Genomic DNA, 17,887 nt, shown 5'->3' on the forward strand with positions numbered 1-17,887 from the left:
GATAACCCGCTCCCTATTGAACAAAAGGGAGGCGGGGGAACCCTTGCAGGGCAAGGCTGAAGAGTATGCCCAATTCTTAGCGGACAAAATTGCTCGGTTTCGGTCGGACTTGGACTCCACCCCCGCAGTTCCAGCCGAGGCACAGGGGGACCAAGTAGAACAGCTCTGGGTTGAGTTTCAGGACGTTACCCCCGGGGATGTGGACAAGGCCATGAGAGCTGTAAGTACCTCCACCTGTGTTCTGGATCCGTGTCCCTCATGGCTGGTTACGAACTGCAGTGAGGTGACACGAGGCTGGATCCAGGCGGTCGCGACCGCCTCCCTTCGGGAGGGGAACTTCCCCGCCGCACTGAAAGCGGCGGTGGTGAGACCCCTCCTGAAGAAACCATCTTTGGATCCAGCTGTTCTTAATAGCTATCGTCCTGTCTCCAACCTTCCCTTCTTGGGGAAGGTTGTTGAGAAGGTGGTGGCCTTTCAGCTCCAACGGTCCTTGGAGGAAGCAAACTACCTAGACCCCTTCCAGTCAGGCTTCAGACCCGGTTACTGCACAGAAACCGCTTTGGTCGCATTGATTGATGATCTCTGGAGAGCCAGAGATGAAGGACATTCCTCCATCCTGGTCCTCCTTGACCTCTCAGCGGCTTTCGATACCATCGACCATGGTATCCTTCTGCGACGACTGCGGGGGGTGGGAGTGGGAGGCACCGTGCTACGGTGGTTCTCCTCCTACCTCTCGGACAGGTCGCAGTCGGTGTTAGTGGGGGGGCAGAGATCGTCCCCTAGGCCCCTAAATTATGGGGTGCCTCAGGGCTCGGTCTTATCCCCCCTGCTATTCAACATCTACATGAAACCGCTGGGAGAGATCATCCGCAGGCACGGGATTAGATACCATCAATATGCGGACGATACTCAATTGTATCTGTCCGCCCCGTGCCAACTCAATGAAGCGGCAGATGTGATGAGCCGGGGTCTTGAGGCCGTTATGGACTGGATGAGGGTTAACAAGCTTGTGCTCAACCCAGAAAAGACCGAGTGGCTGTTGTGTTTTCCTCCCAAAGATTTGACTAATATTCCAACACTCAGGCTGGGGGGTCAAATTTTGCACCCCTCAGAGAGGGTTCGCAACTTGGGAGTCCTCCTGGATCCACAGCTGTCATTTGACCACCACCTAACGGCTGTGACCAGGGGGGCATTCGCCCAGGTTCGCCTGGTGCGCCAGTTGCGACCCTACCTGAATCGGGAGGCTCTCACAACAGTCACTCGGGCCCTTGTGATCTCTAGGCTGGAATACTGCAATGTGCTCTACATGGGGCTGCCCTTGAAGAGCATCCGGCGGCTTCAGCTAGTGCAGAACGCAGCCGCGCGAGTGATCGCGGGTGCACCTCGATTCACCCGCATAACACCCATCCTCCGCGAGCTGCGCTGGCTGCCTGTCGATCTCCGGATGCGCTTCAAGGTGCTATTAATCACCCATAAAGCCCTACATGGCAGTGGATCTGGATACTTGAGAGACCGCCTTCTGCCAATTACCTCCCTGCGACCAATAAGATCCCATAGACTAGGCCTCCTCCGTATCCCATCGGCCAGCCAGTGTCGACTGGCAACCACGCGGAGGAGAGCCTTCTCAGCAGTAGCCCCGGCCCTTTGGAACGAGCTCCCCGTGGAGATTCGTACCCTCTCCACCGTCCAAGCCTTCCGCATAGCCTTGAAGAACTGGCTCGCCCGTCAGGCCTGGGGATAAGGATAGTTACCCCTCCCGAATGATGAATGTATGTTGCCTACTATTTTATTATATGTCTTCTATCTTGATGTTTGTGTTCCCCCCTTCCCAGTTTTATGTGAGCCGCCCTGAGTCCCCTCAGGGAAAAGGGCGGCCTACAAATTCTAATAAAACTAAACTAAACTAAACTTGAAAAGTTGGGATATATTCTGAAATGTATATTTGTCTTGAAAATAGCCCATGTTGAACTGGATAGCCCAGTCAAACATCAGCACAGGACATATTGTATGACATTTTGTATCATGTCATAAATTGTTTTATAATAATTATTATGTCATAAAATATTTTCTAAAATTGGTTAAATTTCAATTCCATAGACGTTGTGGGTGCCAGATTTTGGATCCATTCTGTAAATTAGTCCATTTGAGGTTACCCTGGTTTAAAAATTGTTGGCCTATGATGTTCTGCTTCACTCAGTTAAAGGTTATGGGAACAAGAGTTTTAGTAGTATATAGATATTCATTGCTACCTATGGAAAATCATGAAGACTCTCTAGGCATTTATATCAACAAAAGCAATTTTGAAATATTGATTAATTTGGTCAGATTTTGCAAGTAAGAAAAGTGGAGAGCTCTGATTTTGGAGCAAACTGACTTTCTCAAATTTCATATTATTTGCTGTGAGGGTAAAGAAAAGTATTATATACATGTAATACATATGTGATGAAACAGAGACAAAAGAGATTATTTTTGTCAAATCTGTATCTTATTAAAAGCTCTTCTAGCAAAATGCTACAAGTACAAAACAAAAAAAGAAAACCCCCCACAAAATGTATTGAAATAGTAGATTGTGAAAAAATATAGAGTTTACTAATTAATAGTATAATGCATTCAAATTAAGTTTCATTGGCATAAAGTTTGTATGTAGAGAAAAATAAAGTCTGATTTTATCTACTTTTGTTTAAACTAAAAATTGCTTTATTGAATGAAAAGGAAATAAAGTATGCTTTATAAATCAGAATCTATATTATTAGGCTGCACCATAATTTAGCACCGACAGCTATTGATACCAAGCATTTTATTTAAAAAACCGCCACAATTGGTAGTTTTAAAAATCCTTCCCCATCCTTTTAAAATCTTAGAGTTTAAGGCAGATATGTATGTATGCGGCTTATCTGCGTTTTTAGTCAGCAGGAAAAAGAAACAATAAATTTTCCTTCACAAAAGCCTCACGTCGACTTATTCGTGTTACTGTGTACATGAATAATGGTAGAAATAAACGCACCTGCCGCTGGAGGGCGCCGCGAGCAAGAACCGCTCAAGCCACATCAGGGTTGAATGTACTTGTACCGTAGTTAGCCGAGCTCTTGAACTATTTTGGAGCGCGAGGAAAAATCCGTCCTAAACGCGAAGGGGTTTTTTGGGGGGAGGGGGGAGTTTCTTTTCTTTCCGTTGCCCAAGAAGTCAGGCAGATTATCTTCCCGCATCTTCTCTAGTACGGTGAATTTGTAGCTTGGGAGCTTCCCGAAAAGGATTAAAAGATACGTCGCCTCTTATTTCTGCCTCCCCCCTGGTCTGATTTCAAACACCCCCCTCTCCGCGTGTTTCCCTTCAAATCACTGGAAAAGCCTCCAACCCTCACGCAGGAAATAATCATAGAATAGAACAGAATTCTTTATTGGCCAAGTATGATTGGACACACAAGTAATTTGTCTTTGGTGCATATGCTCTCAGTGTGCATAAAAGACAAATAAAATAGAATATATTCATCAAGAATCATGAGATACAACACTCAGTGATAGTCATAGGTTACTAATAAGCAATCAATTATTTCCTTCCAATGTTCTGCTCAATGTTTATATATTGAATTTAGCCCGCCCCATCGTTTGAGTCATGGAATCTCTACATTCTCTCCCCGTGTATACACATGCACGCTTCCAAGGCTCTTCTAGACCTCCGCCAGGCCGCAGAAGCGAAGCCAACCCTGCCTTTTCACGCGCACTCGTGTGCGACCGCGAACGTGTGCATGCGCCCCTTTCCGCGCGGGATGGGAGCTCCGCAACGTCGGCCTGCGGGGGCGTCTCTGCGAGGAAAGGCTCGGCGTCGCTGAAGCTGAGATTCCCCGGCTGGGGCGCGGGCGCGCGCGCCCGACGGCGGGGCGCTGACTCTTGGCGAGGTCCGCGCGCGGAACAGGCGAAGGGGGTCTATTTTTCTCCCACTCCCCCCCGCCTCCTCCTGCTGCCCGAATGATGTCATGGAGAGGCAGCCGGCGGGGGGAGGCGCTGCAGGTTCATGTGTGCATAATGAAAAGGCGTTTGACAATCTGCCAAAAAGCACGGGAGGGAGAAACCGAGCCTCCTGGATTTCGTAAACCGAGTCGTCATCATCTGCAACTACGGGAGAAAAGAGGAGGGGGAGCGGCGGCGCCAGAAGCAGCGGCGGCGGCGACTCGCGACTCGGCTGCTGCCTCCATGTGAAACCCCAAGCCAAAAAAAGAAAAACCAAGGGGGGGGGGAAGGGGGTGGTGGTTTGGAGGGGGCAAGTCCGTGGGAGAAAGCGCTGGTTTGGAAAGCAACAGTTCCCAGCGCCGCGTAAAAGACGACCCTCGCCTCCCCGAGTGCTGCATTGCTTTCCCCGTCTCTGGCGCGCTGGCTCTTCGGTGGGATTAGAAGCTTCTTCTTGGCAGCAGCCATGAATTCAGCCGAGCAAACCGTTACATGGCTGATCACCCTGGGGGTGCTGGAGTCGCCCAAAAAAAGCATCTCCGACCCGGAGGGATTTTTGCAGGCATCTCTGAAAGACGGGGTGGTTCTTTGCAGGCTGCTGGATCGCCTGCTACCGGGCACCATAGATAAAGTAAGTGTCTTTAATATTCCTATATTGCCCATTAAATCTCTTCCTCTCCCCTCGTCCTCCCCCACCCCGCTGCCGCCTACGCCGGCCCGGCCCCATAAGAGAATCGGGTTTTACTTGGGCTTCACCGCCAGGGCGTCGCATAACGCAAGGATCGCACCCAAACTGCCCTTCCAAGCATGTGCGGGTCTTTGCAACCATTGCAGCCTAAAACCCCGCGCGGTGGGCTGCATAAGGCGAGGCTACCAGCCCCCCCGGATTATCTGGGCAGAGATACAGAGAGACTCGGGCAGATTTTAAAAAAAAAAAGCGCGCATGACACGCCTGGATTCAATCCGTCAGGCTCCTTCTGTTCTGGATATGTCGGAAAGTGAGCCGAGCCCAGGACTCGCCTAGATCCACGCACTTTCCTTTGTCCAGGGTCTCTTACACCCCCCCCCCCCCAACACAGCCTTTCCCCACCCTTGGAAAGGCAGGAAGCGTGTGGCCTTTTCCGTGGGAAGGCTCTTGCGCGGACACATCCTTCCTGTCTAGCTGCAGAGGCTCCATTGTCAAGCTTGAAGGAGGGGATGGAAACTGAGGAGTGGGTGGGGAGGTGGGCTGAATTGGGAGCAGAGTTTGAAATACAGTAAGGCAGCTACACTTTTAGCTCTTGGGGCCTTCACGAAGAAGTGCCCCAGGCTTCCTATCTTCAAATCGAACCAGAAAGGACAAAACGCATTAAGTCATCAATCATCCTCTAGAATTATCATCTATGTGTAATTGTGTGTGTGTGTGTGTGTGTGTGTGTGTGTGTGTGAGAAAAAAGATGAATCTCTAGAAGAAAGATTTTTTTTCATAAAATATTTAGATTCGAAGACCTTTTTGTGTATGCATTATGTATCTTCTTAACTATGAGGGAAATGTAAAAAACGTTTTGCTTTGATAGACACGAAGGCATATTTAATTTTACTTTGAGAATATTTTCCACAGATCAATACACACCATAATTTTGTACTGAGATTGTAAGTGTGACTGTGCAGGGTTTTTATATTATAGTTATAATTTTGTACAAACCCCTCTCTCTTCTCTCTCTCTCACACACACACACTCTCTACACACACACACACAAACACAAACACACACACGTTAAATGCACTTCATGCAATATAGGCTTCTATTTTTAGGGGGAAAATGAGGAAAATCACCTGATTTCAATTCTGCCTTGACACTCCCATTCCTAGTGCTTGATTATGTTCTTCCTAGTGAGAAATTTCTTAAGGTGCCATTGCACCTTGATGAACTAGTTAGCAAGGCAGCTCCTGTGATTTATTGTGTTATTTTAAAGTCTAAGTTTAGTATCTTGATATTCAGATGGGGCACTGTGTGATGGGAAAAAAAACAAGGACATAGGTTTTTTAAAAAAAAAATATATTGGGCATGTGGAATGATTTTTAAAAATGCTTTCCTTCCTCAAATTCTTGTTTATTCAAGCATTTTCAAGTTTAGTTTGAAATGTGAGGGTTCCATGTATTCTGCAAGAGGAGAAGGGTATGTTTATTCCACATGTATACAAATGTACTTAGATCAGTAGATTGGACTTTTGTTTCTCTGTCTGCTAGGAACAAGATTGTAGGGAGGGAGGGAGGGGCAATAGTGCTACACATTGATTCTTCCCCCCTCCCTATGAACTGTACAATGCACTTTGGCCTAGATAGTGACTGAAGTTGCACTTTTATTCTAATTAAGGAGAGACTAAATGAGAATGGGCAAGTGAGAATTTCCATGTTTTGAGGAAATCACAATAGCTGAATTAACCATGAGGGGCTGGGAAAAGTACATACACTGTTTATTGAAAAGATTATACTGGCCAGAACTTTTGGTGCTCTTTTAAAGCAATCGGAATATTAGATGCATAGTAATGGCCACTAGAGGGTGGATTTGCTATGGGAGGTGGCTCCTAGTCACATCCTGAGATGTTATGAATTTGAATTTTGATTTTCTTTTTACTTTTTCGCTCTGAACAATAGCTTTCATGAAGCCTGGGAGATAGAAAAGTCCCTTGCATTTTTTAATTCCTTTCTTTAGAGATGTACAGATCTTGCTTTAATAAAAAAACACTATTTCTCATAAACCCTGAGTACCCCTTCAGGAATTTATAATGAAAATAAATTTATCAGTGATCATCCTGAGGAAGTTCTGAATATATCACAGAATCACAGGATTGGAAGTCTTCTAATCCAAACGACTCCCGAGGGCAGAAATCTTCAGACCATGGTAGATAAATGGCTGCCCTACCTTTGCCTGAAAGATTTCAGTGGCCCTCACAGCTCCAGGAGGGAGGCTTTTCCATGGCTGAATAGCTTGCATGATCAGGAAATTCCCCCTTATATCTAGATCTTCTTTAAAATCTCTGTCAGTTGCTTCTAACCCATAAGAGCAGTAGCGTGGGTGGGGGGACGGGACGGAACCACACCCATTTTCCTGCATCAGCCTGGGTATGTATGGTTTGGTATAGAGTACTGTGTGGGCCCAGCTGTTGTATTATATAAAATATGCTTTATGGGTTTGTTTATTTAGTGAAGTGTCAAAAATTCAACAAACCTTAGCATAATTTGTGTACCATTAATCAAACATATCTAACCCAATAGTCAACATGGTTTTGATGGAGGCTGCCTAAGACTTATGGACTCATATTCAACTTTTTTGAGACCCAAATTATGCTTACAGTAACCTTGCCACATATCTTTGCAAATACTTCTTTTTCAGGGCTAGGATGTGTTGGCAGACTGACTAGACCTGAAGTCTAATGAAAGAATGATCGAACTTGGCAATTGTTGAATGCCCTGGCATTCTTTGAAATTAACAGTATTAAGGTGTAGAGAGAAAATAAGGGAGTAAGCAAATAGAATGAAATTTGCAATTTGTGTTTCATCGTCACTAAAGAAGAAATTTTGGAATGGAAACTGAAGCATTTTGTGAAAGAATGGCTATCTCCAATGTGCTTACTCATCATTAATTTGGATAATGTAGGAATGTAATTCAAAAAAGAAAACCCTAGATCAGAGATATTATTCTGCCGGTTCCCCCGGTTCGGTTGTAGTGGCGGCCGCCCATCTGCCCAGACGTCATCATGGACACTCTGCGCATGCGCAGCATGTTCTACGCCAGTGGTGGGTTCCGGATCCCATTGGAACCGGTATGGTGTAACATGGCCGGGTGTCCACCACATGCACGCGTGCAACACACGTGCAATGCACGTATGCGTACTTACCACCTGCGACGATCCAGCTGCTTGGCGGAGCACGCAGGCGCCGTACGCTCCGTGTACGTGCGCAGAAGCCTCAATTGGCTCAAATATCGGTAAGGAGGACAGGCAGGCAGGTGGGCACGCCGGAACACCGTATCAGAATGGTACCTGGTGCTCCCAGCAGGCACTGGTACCGGTCGTATCCCACTACTGTTCTGCGCATGCACAGAAGCAACATGTGCAAGTGAAGCATGTGTGCTCCCGTTTCCGAACCGGTAGTAAAATTAAGAGCATTAATTTTGGAAGGATTTATACCATTTCAATATATGTCTAAATTTTTGGATGAATGATTTGTGTCAACACACATTCATTTTTAAAATTAATATGACCAATAATACTGCATAAATGAAAAGCAAATGTACTGAACTTTTGAGATATATCTAAGCCTGGTGAAATATTAGGCATACAGAATAGTAGGGATTTTAATGACCACCAAATACACTCATTTCATTTTAGGATTCATCACGCACACTTCCTGCTAAATGCTAAAATGGCTTGCTTACCATTTACGCAAGATATGTCCTCAGAGCCTTCCTCTTGGTACCAGCCAAAAAAAAAACAGGGTTTTTTTTTTTTAAATTTGAAAACTGTACAGTTTCTTCTTTATGAAGATAATTCTGTCACCTTGAGGAGGAGCTTGAGGCAGGTCCAACTGACCTTCCCCTCCATCCAATTTCTGTGACCATTTCTCCTTTGATTGATGAAGAAATTAGAAGTTACCCAGCAAACAAATGTCTTCTGTAGAAGCAAAGAAATAGCAACCTTATGGAACCTTGGAAGTTATGGGTATGGAAAGTTTGCTTTCCAAAAGTAACTTCCATACAGACTGTTGCTGTCTCATACCACAACAGTCTTCTCAATGATAGCTTTCCTTATTACCCCTTCTCCATTCTTATCTTCCTACCTCATCAAATGAAGAACTGTTGTCTCCCCTGCTCTTATCCCTTTGCTGCCCCTTCTCTTCCCAGTGTGCTTCTTAGAAAGTATCATGATCACTTAGGAAGCAGCAGTGGTAGCTAAGGACGGACCATGTAGGATATGTTCTTGGCCCTACTTTGATAATGAACAGTGATAGATCAAGGGGAAAATAGGGGCAGCTAGAAGGAGAGTTGGACAGGGAAAGGAGAGGCAGGCAGAGAGGAGAAGAACTCCCCCTTTCTTTTCACTGCTGATTTCTACCCCTGACAGGGGTTTACCTGTCAGGGGATTACCGTACCTCCCTCCGACCGATAAGATCGCACAGACTGGGCCTCCTCCGAATCCCATCCGCCAGCCAATGTCGACTGGCGACTACACGGAGGAGAGCCTTTTCTGTTGCAGCTCCGACCCTGTGGAACGACCTCCCCGTCGAGATACGCACCCTCACCACCATCCAGGCCTTCCGCACAGCCCTCAAGACCTGGCTATCCCAACAGGCCTGGGGATAAGCTTCTAATTTGCCCCACCCGAGTGTTGAGTGTTGAATGCAAGTTGTGTTTTTATTATTTTACTTTGTTCACATATTGTTTATTTTTGAATTGCACCCCCTCCCTAATGATTGTAAGCCGCCCTGAGTCCCCTTAGGGAAAAGGGCGGCCTATAAATCCTAATAAATACAAATACAAATACAATACAAATACAGGAGTAGCAATAGTGGACCTCTTTTCCTCTGCCAGTCTCATTTGAGAGACCCAACAAGAGGAATGAGATTTCCAAGTAAAATAATTCCCCCCCTCTTAGGGAGGAAAGCATATCACTGGGTTTCTGGATACCATCTTTAATCTTAGCAGTGGTGAGGCTCTGATGCATATAAAAAGGGGTGGGGTTGCCGTCTTGATTTTTTTTGGACTCCTGATGAATGCCCTAGATCGCGGGTGTCAAACTCGCAGCATCACGCTGCCTTCACATGACTTATCGCAATGTTTTTCCCCTTCACAGAGCTGGGGTGGGCATGACCCATGACGTAGCTGGCCTTCAGGCCACCAGTTTGACACCCTTGCCCTAGATGTTCAGGTAATTGGATGAAAAGTACAGGCAGCATGTGGAAGGTACAGGCAGCAGAAGAGTAATTGGCTCTTTTATTGAAACAACGGAATTTAAAATAAATAAATAAACAAATAAATAAATACATTTCCCATTATTCTTTCTTTTGCCGAAATAATAACTAAACAAATTAGAAGTTAATAACCAAATGAAATAATCAAACAAAGAAAAACTCTTACCACTTTCTCCAGAGTTAAATAGGAAAAAGTCTATTCTTTGTTTTCCAGGATCAGTTCACAATTTTCAATTGAATCTAAGGCCCACTGTTAATTAAAGTTGTCTTTTTAAAAGCAATATGAATTGATTTTAAATTCTGCTTGTTATTAGTATTTCTAATACTATTTAGCAATCTCCCAAAGTGAACAAGGAAGTCTATTTTGGCTTTTATAATGGTTTATTGGTAGAGGCACCAAAGCTTGATCAGAAAGATTTTGATGATATCAGAATCTTAGGTTCTAGATGATTCCAGATGAGAAGTGTCTACAAAATCCAGAGCTTTCATTAGAATGACAAAAGTGTTGTTGCGAAGTAAGCTCCACTGGTTTTGTACATAGATATGTGTGATGCTTCCTCAGATACCTCTCTAGATGTCAGCTTGGGGGAGAATGAACCAGTTTCTGGCATGTCAGCAGGAGAGTTGATTGATGGCTCCAAGCAGCTGTCTGTAAAGGATTTGGCTAAATCACAGCTGCAACAGAACAGTCCCTAGGCTCCAGGTGGGGAAAGGATGCAGCTGCAGCTGGCCAGAGATGAGGAAGAGGAACTGCCTTCTGCGTCTGATCCAAGAACACGCAGGGCAGAGAAAAGGCAGGAGCGAGAAGGTTAGCCAGATTACTTGCAAGGAGAATACTTCGCCCTTTCTTGACTAGCTGTACCAGGAGCTGGCTATTTAGCATAGCAAACAGATGGAGGTGATGCTGGGAACTTGTTCATTTCCTAATTGTATGTTTACTGGTTGTTGTGATTCCTGCCTCGCTTTGGATTGACACCGTGCCTTGACTTTGATCATGCCTTGGAAACTCTGGATTTTCTTGCCTCGTGAACCCTTGTATTGTGGATGTATGTTTGCCTGTTAGATTTATTTTGATTGAGAAACTTTCAAGGGCCTTGTGGACTCTTTGGTCATTGCTCTTTTTTTTGGTGAAGGGATTTTCTGGGGAATATTAATAAACTCACCAAACCACTGTTACATGTGTGTGAGTGAGCGGGACAGCACAATATAGTACTATGATGCCAAATCATGTGGCTGTTAAGTGATTCACAGGTCTTTAAGTGAATCCGGCTTCCCAAATTAACTTTGCTTGTCAGACACTTGCTGCGAAAATCACAATTAAATAACCCTGCAACTGGCATGAATACGAGCTGATTTCCAAGTGCCCGAATTATAATCATGAACGGAGTGATAGGACATAACTTTGAGAACACGTCATCAGTCACTTTTTCCAAAGCCATCATAACGTTAAACTATTGTTAAACGAATGGTTGCGCTTTCAGGATTACTGGTAGTCCTCAAATTACAATGAAAATGGACTCCAAAATTTCTGTTGCTAAGCAAGATATTTGTTAAATGAGTTTTGCTCCATTTTACAACCTTTCTTGTCATATTTGTTAAGTGAATCACTGCATTTGTTAAGTGACTCTGGCTTCCCCATTCAGTTTGCTTGTCAGAAGTTTGCAAAGAGTGATCACATGGCCTCAGGACATGGCAACTGTCAGAAATAGGAGTCAGTTGCCAAGCATCTGAATTTTGATCACGTGACTATGGGGATGGGGATGCTGTACCAGTCATAAATGTGAAAAACAGTCATAATCCACTTTTTTAGTCTTGTAATTTTGAACAGTCACTAAACAAAGTCGAGGATTACTTGTACCTATTCTGGTGGAATGCCATTTTGGCAATATCCAATATTAATTTGTAAAATGCAGATTCTTCTTCCTCAAGGCTATAATCTCAAAACATATTAATTGGAAAATTTGTTTACTGACCATGTTTGCCACCATGTTATGTTCTTCTTTATGATTCTTCCAACAAACTTCATATTTTTCATGTTGTTTAAATTAGAAGGAGTTGCCATTTGAAAACTGGGAATTTTTATAGTAGGTTGTCTTAAGTTGCAAGTCTTGATTTTGAGGAACTCCAAACAATAGGTATTCCAGAGTTCAGAAGATGGATAAGCTATAATGATTTGTAAAACAACTATTAGATGGGACACAGTCCATCAGTCTATTCTTGTAATGACTAATCACATGTACTGTTCTATAAATCATATTTTATGAATGGTTAGATTCACCCAATCAGCCCAAATCAAACCACATTATGGCTTGTCACAATGTGTAAACTTAGACAGTTGTGTGTTAGTGAAATATGTGGTCCAAATCCTGTTTGTCATTTTGTCTTTGTCCCAACTGTTTAGAAAGGAAATAATTGTATGACCCAGTTTAAGTCAGGCATGACCCACTCGAAGTTCAGAATGGAATTTCTGGAAGACCAGTTTATGACAGCCCATCTTTACTTTAGTACAGTGCAACATGCATGTTTTAAAAAAACCATGTTTCTTTGGAAACCAATGTGTTGAAATGAATGCAAGTTTAGAAATAGTTGAAAGGTAGCCTGAGTAGTGTATGATAATCCCTATTTTTTTTTCTTTTCTGTCCATGTAAATTGATAGCTGTATGTGAACGACATAAAGAGGTTTTGAGATAAAGCCACAGTAAACAAACGTATACGGTAACGGTATGTGGCTGCTATTCCATTACTCCATAAAGATTAAGTTGAGTGCATGTTTCTGTTTGGAATTAATCTTTTGGACACTTCATAAAAACAGCTTATTCTCCTTGCAAGAATGACTTCGGCATTTTGGGTTAGGCGACAATCCAGATAGAACGGTTAAATGCACAAGTACTTAGGAGAACTATGTGCTTAACAGAATGTTTCCTTAAAAGCTCCTTAATTCGAGCAAAAGATGAGCAGCTAAGAGAGAATAAAAAGCTCTACATGTAAAAACTCCTACCAAGCAGTTTGGTTCTCCATGAGTTATGAGAAACTGCCACCAATCTGCATATTCCCCAAAACATTTTATTGGGGCCAAGGGAAATGACATGATGTAATCACATCTGCTTTTCTCTTACAAAGTGGATTAGGTAATGTAGCAAAATAAATGTGTTGTGACAGAATCACATAAGGTATGAATTGGAAGAAGCAGGATAGAAAGACTATTGATGTGTTTAAACATCAATGTTTGGGACGGCTCCTAAGTACAGGCAGTCCTCGACTTACAATAGTTCATTTAGTGACCGTTTGAAGTTACAATGGCGCTGAAAGAAATGGCTTATGACCAATTTTCACATTAAAGACAATTGCAGCAGCCTCGCTGTCATGTGATTTACATTCATATGCCTAATAACTAACTCACATTTCTGACGGTTGCGGTGTCCCAAGTCATGTGATTCCCCTTTACTTTGTATTTTACTCTGTAAACCGCTTAGAGAGGGCTGAAAGCCCTATGAAGCGGTATATAAGTCTAAGTGCTATTGCTATTGCTATTTTGCAACCTTCTGACAAGCAAAATCAATGGGGAAACCAGATTAATTTAGCAACCGTGATACTAATTTAAAAACTGCAGTGATTCACTTAACAAATGTGGTGAGAAAAATCATAAAATGGGGCAAAACTCACTTAACAAATGTTTCACGTAGCAACTGAAAATTTGGGCTCAATTATGGCTGTACGTTGAGGGCTGCCTCAATACCATTCATGGCCAAGAAAGCAAATATATACGTTAGGTCCTCCCTTGAGACGCAAATGACGAAGCACAAATGATCATATATTGGGCATATTTTGCAAAGAAATGGCTCTCTTGAGAAGTCAGTGATACTAGGAAAAGTGGAAAAAAAGAAAAGAGGGTGTCCCACAGCAAAATAGATAAGCTTCACTATAGCTTAGCAGTAAGGAGTCCATTATTGGTAATCTGAAAGATCAGGTTGGGGACAGATCATTGTGAAGGACGGCAGTCTATGTTGTCATTAAACGTTGATATTGTTTGGATGACACATAATCAGTTGGATAGGTCATCTAATCTAACTCCTTGCTTAGTACTCCAAATGGTCCTTCAGTATCCTTTTGAATGCTCCCAGGAAGAGGGATCCAACCATTGTTCTTTTGCTAAATAGTTCTTACATTCAGAAAGTTACTTCTAATCACTTTTCCCCAGTGCTATGTAATACTAATTAGATAATACAGGGCAGGGGTGGGCTTCAAAAATTGCAGCAATGGGTTCGCTGCCCCGTTGCTGGGTGGGCGTGGCCATGATGGGTGTGGTCTAGTTTTTTGCCTTCCCCAGGGTCTGGAGGCTTTCCTTGAGCCTCTGGGAGGGCGAAAACTGGGAGGTCCTCCGGAGGCCAGAAACAGGCCCATTTCTGGCCTTCTGGAACATCGGTAGGCCTGTTTTTCACCCTCCCCAGGCTCTGGAGGCCCTTTGGAGGCTGGAAACCGGCCACCAGTAGGCCCATTTTTCACCCTCCCCAAGCCTCCGTGGGGGCCCTGCACTTACCTGGCATGATGAATGAGTCGCATGGAGACTCCTGGGAGGGGTGGCAGGATGGGAGGGGCCAGCCAGGGTGGCATTTGGGGGTTTGCCAAACTGGGCAGAATCCTAGCTAGGATCGCCTGAACCTGTGTGAACCCCTAGTAGCCCACCCCTGATACAGGAATCCCCAAGCCCGGTCCACGGACTGGCACCATTCCATGGCATGTCAGAAACCACCCATGCAAAAAAGGAAAGCTCCATTTGCAGGATGCAGGCAGCACACCCTCCGGTCCGCAGAAAAACCTCTCTCCATAGAACTGGTCCCTGGTGCCCAAAAGGTTGGGGACTGCTAAGATAATACATGGGGCAATGTGCATAAAGTAACCATTTGTGTAGATTGGTTTTGCCAACATTATTTTAAGTATTTGAAAATATGTTCATAGTCCCTGTCTTGTTCTGCTCCAGTTCTGAGTCAGTCTAGAATGTCTAACAGCCTGTTCACACATCATTTTTCTAAATCATTTACCACAAATTTATCCTAAAACAAATCAAATGCACATTCACACTATGTTAAATCATGGTTTATTTAAATGTGCATTATTTAAACTGTGCTTATGTACAAATCACAAATGTGGGGCATTGTATGATTCCAACAATAATAGTCTAAATGCTGTTTAAGATGAAACATATAGAGTATATATTAATGTAATAAATTAAACTGGTGTACTGGAAAAAGTATAAGTTAAAACCTGAGGGACTGTGAGGTCTAGTCACATCTTGAGGATGAGGCCATTTGGGTTATTTTGGGCTGGTCAGTCATGAAAGTAGGCAGAGACAAACTACTTACAAAAATCTTGCCAAGATAATCCTGGCAGTCACCAGGATTCCAAAATGGCATGAAGACACCAACCAACTAACAAACCAAGGCATTTTCTCTTGCTGATTTTCTTTGGGTATTTATAGATTATATATTTATATAGAAAACAGAAAGCTATAGCCTGTTTTAAATAATTTTTCTATTAAATGGATTTTTTCCTGGCATGGCTCCCATTCTTTTAAAAGGCTTGATGCCATGTCAAAATGCAGCAAGTAGAATACTTTTTTTAACTAATTTTGCATTTAACTGTCCTTATTGCATTTGCTTTGGCCCACACTGGGAAAAAAACAACATAGGCGCCTTACTGGAAAAAAAAGGTGCTTGTTGTTATTTACATGATTACACATTTCAGAAGGACAAGCTGGTTATGTTCATACATAGCAACAATGCATACTCATCTAGTGAAAGTGACAATACTTGTACCATGACATTGTCAGACAAATGACAAATTTATGTCAATTGTATGATGAAGTCATGATATACGTCAGTGGTGGGTTCCGAATCCCGTTGCAACCGGTATGGTGCAATGAGGCCTGGCGTCCACCACATGAATGCGTGCAGCACGTGCGCACACGCGCAAAGAACATGCATGCATCCTTACCTCCTGTGATGCTCCACGATGCCTCTGTGACACTCCAGCTGCTTGGCAGAGCATTGCGCAGGCGCCGTATACTCCATGTGCGTGCGCTGAAGAGCTCAAATACAGGTAAAGAGGGAGGGCGGGCGGGTCCTCTGGAGCACTGTACCAGAGCGGTACCCGGTGCTCCTGGCAGGCACCAGTATGCCCGTACCGGGGCGTACTGCTTGTAACCCACCACTGATATACGTGATATCACTTCCACCCCTGCCCTCCTGCAGATGCCCATGGAATCATGTTATAGTAAATTAAGTCAAATATATGGACCTACAACAGGGGTGAAATTCAGCAGGTTCTGACAGGATCTGGAGAACTGGTAGCGGAAATTTTGAGGGAGATTTCGCAATATCCTTCCCCCAGGAGTGGGGAGAGAATGCGGATTTTGCAGTATCCTTCCCCTGCCATGCCCAAGCCACACCCACAGAACCGGTAGTAAAAAAAATTGAATTTCACCACTGATTTAACACTGAATCACAAACTAACCAAAGATGGTGGATCTGCAGATTATGATAGGTTAAAATATAATTGGCTGGTTTGATGACAGTTAATCATGGCTAAGTGAACCTTCTAAACACAGGTTATTCAACCACAGACTAGCCAGCCACATTTCATCTTAGCATGGCATATGGAAAGTCCCAGTTCTTTCTAAAAAAAGTCAGTGTTTGTATTAACACTATTTGTTTTAGAAATTGTAATGGTTAGATTCACCTATGTTGAACCATAGCCCATGAAGCCTCTGGGATCCTTCATGTGTAAACAATTCCATTTGTCTGGTTCCTACAGCTTTTTGAAATAGTAACTGAATGGCAGATTGCAGATTTTTTTGTAAAGTTGGCAGGTTGAGCACACCACCATCCCCCAAAATAGAAATTTTAAACAATCTGCCTAAAATTTGTACTGGTATGAAAGTGGTGGGAATAAAAAAAAATTACTACTGGTTCTGTGGGTTTGGCTTGGTGGGCGTGGCTTGGTGGACTTGGCAGGGGAAGGATACTGTAAAATCTCTTGAACTCGGGAGGCAGAGAATAGATGGGGGTAGGGCCAGTCAGAGGTGGTATTTACCAATTCTTCGAACTACTCAAAATTTCTGCTACCGGTTCTCCAGAACTGGCCAGAACCTGCTGAATACTACCTGTGCAATATCACCCAGATAGCTTTGTGCCTAAGATGCACAGTCTCTGGATTTCTAGCCTGGAACTTTAGCTTCAGTCCAAACTGGTTTTCATGGAAAATTAGTTTGTTTTCAAATCCTAGTCCTGACAAAGATCCAAGAGCTGGGTGGGTCATTGATGAGCCAGAAATGAATGCCTCAGTCTGGCCTCTTGGGTTTGCCCCAAGAAACAAACCTCTGCTTTCTCTATAAACAAAGTGAAAGAGAAACAACTTATTTTCGACTTGTGAAGATGGCAAGTTTTCCCTTCCTATAGCCTCCTTTATGTTTGGATCCCTTTATTTAGCCATTTTTGTCCAGCTCCCATGTTGGGCAGGAACTAAAAAGTGAGCCAAACCTGACCATCTCCTTCAATGATTAAATAGAGAAGAATATGCAGTAAAATGCTGCTGTTTTGGCATTGATATTTTAAGTTTTAAGATAATGTTCTTAGATTTAATAAAATTTATGACTGGGTTAATCCAAGATTTATTGCAAGGGTAAGCAAGCACAATTACCTAAAAATATAAGGAACAACTGGGTAATACTTAAGAAAAGACTCATTTGGGGCATACTACTTTCCTAGTATGCTGGACTGTACCTGGTCTGGTGGCAAAAATTTAATCTGGGAGAACTCAGCCTCACCTTTTTCCAGAAATGCTGTTATTATTCATACTAGAATGTGTAACTCCTTCCCTATTTTCAATCAAGGACAATCAATTTCTGCCAGAATTCTAAGGAAACTTTTATAACGTCATCCTGGAGAATATATAAATTAGGTTGCATTGTATGAATCTTTATGTATTTTGTTTAC

General features: G+C 43.5%; 1 protein-coding gene across 5 annotated transcripts in view; it reads left to right on the forward strand.

Moving 5' to 3' along the window:
* Positions 1-4,254: 4,254 nt before the first annotated feature.
* Positions 4,255-17,887, forward strand: part of ARHGEF7 (Rho guanine nucleotide exchange factor 7) — a 92,288-nt gene continuing 78,655 nt past the window's right edge. For 3 of the 5 annotated variants that reach the window (XM_014060385.2, XM_014060384.2, XM_087726450.1), the window contains exon 1: positions 4,257-4,575. In XM_014060385.2, coding sequence (XP_013915860.1) covers positions 4,411-4,575 — 165 coding nt within the window. In that variant the 5' untranslated portion in view covers positions 4,257-4,410. Of the gene's footprint in view, positions 4,576-17,887 lie in introns of all 5 variants that reach the window. The other 2 variants (XM_087726451.1, XM_014060381.2) reach the window with 2 other exon arrangements.

Source organism: Thamnophis sirtalis, unplaced genomic scaffold, assembly GCF_051295495.1.
Source record: "Thamnophis sirtalis isolate CommonGarterSnake01/CBP01778 unplaced genomic scaffold, rThaSir2_p1.2 scaffold_12, whole genome shotgun sequence".
Classification (NCBI taxonomy): Eukaryota; Metazoa; Chordata; class Lepidosauria; order Squamata; family Natricidae; genus Thamnophis; species Thamnophis sirtalis.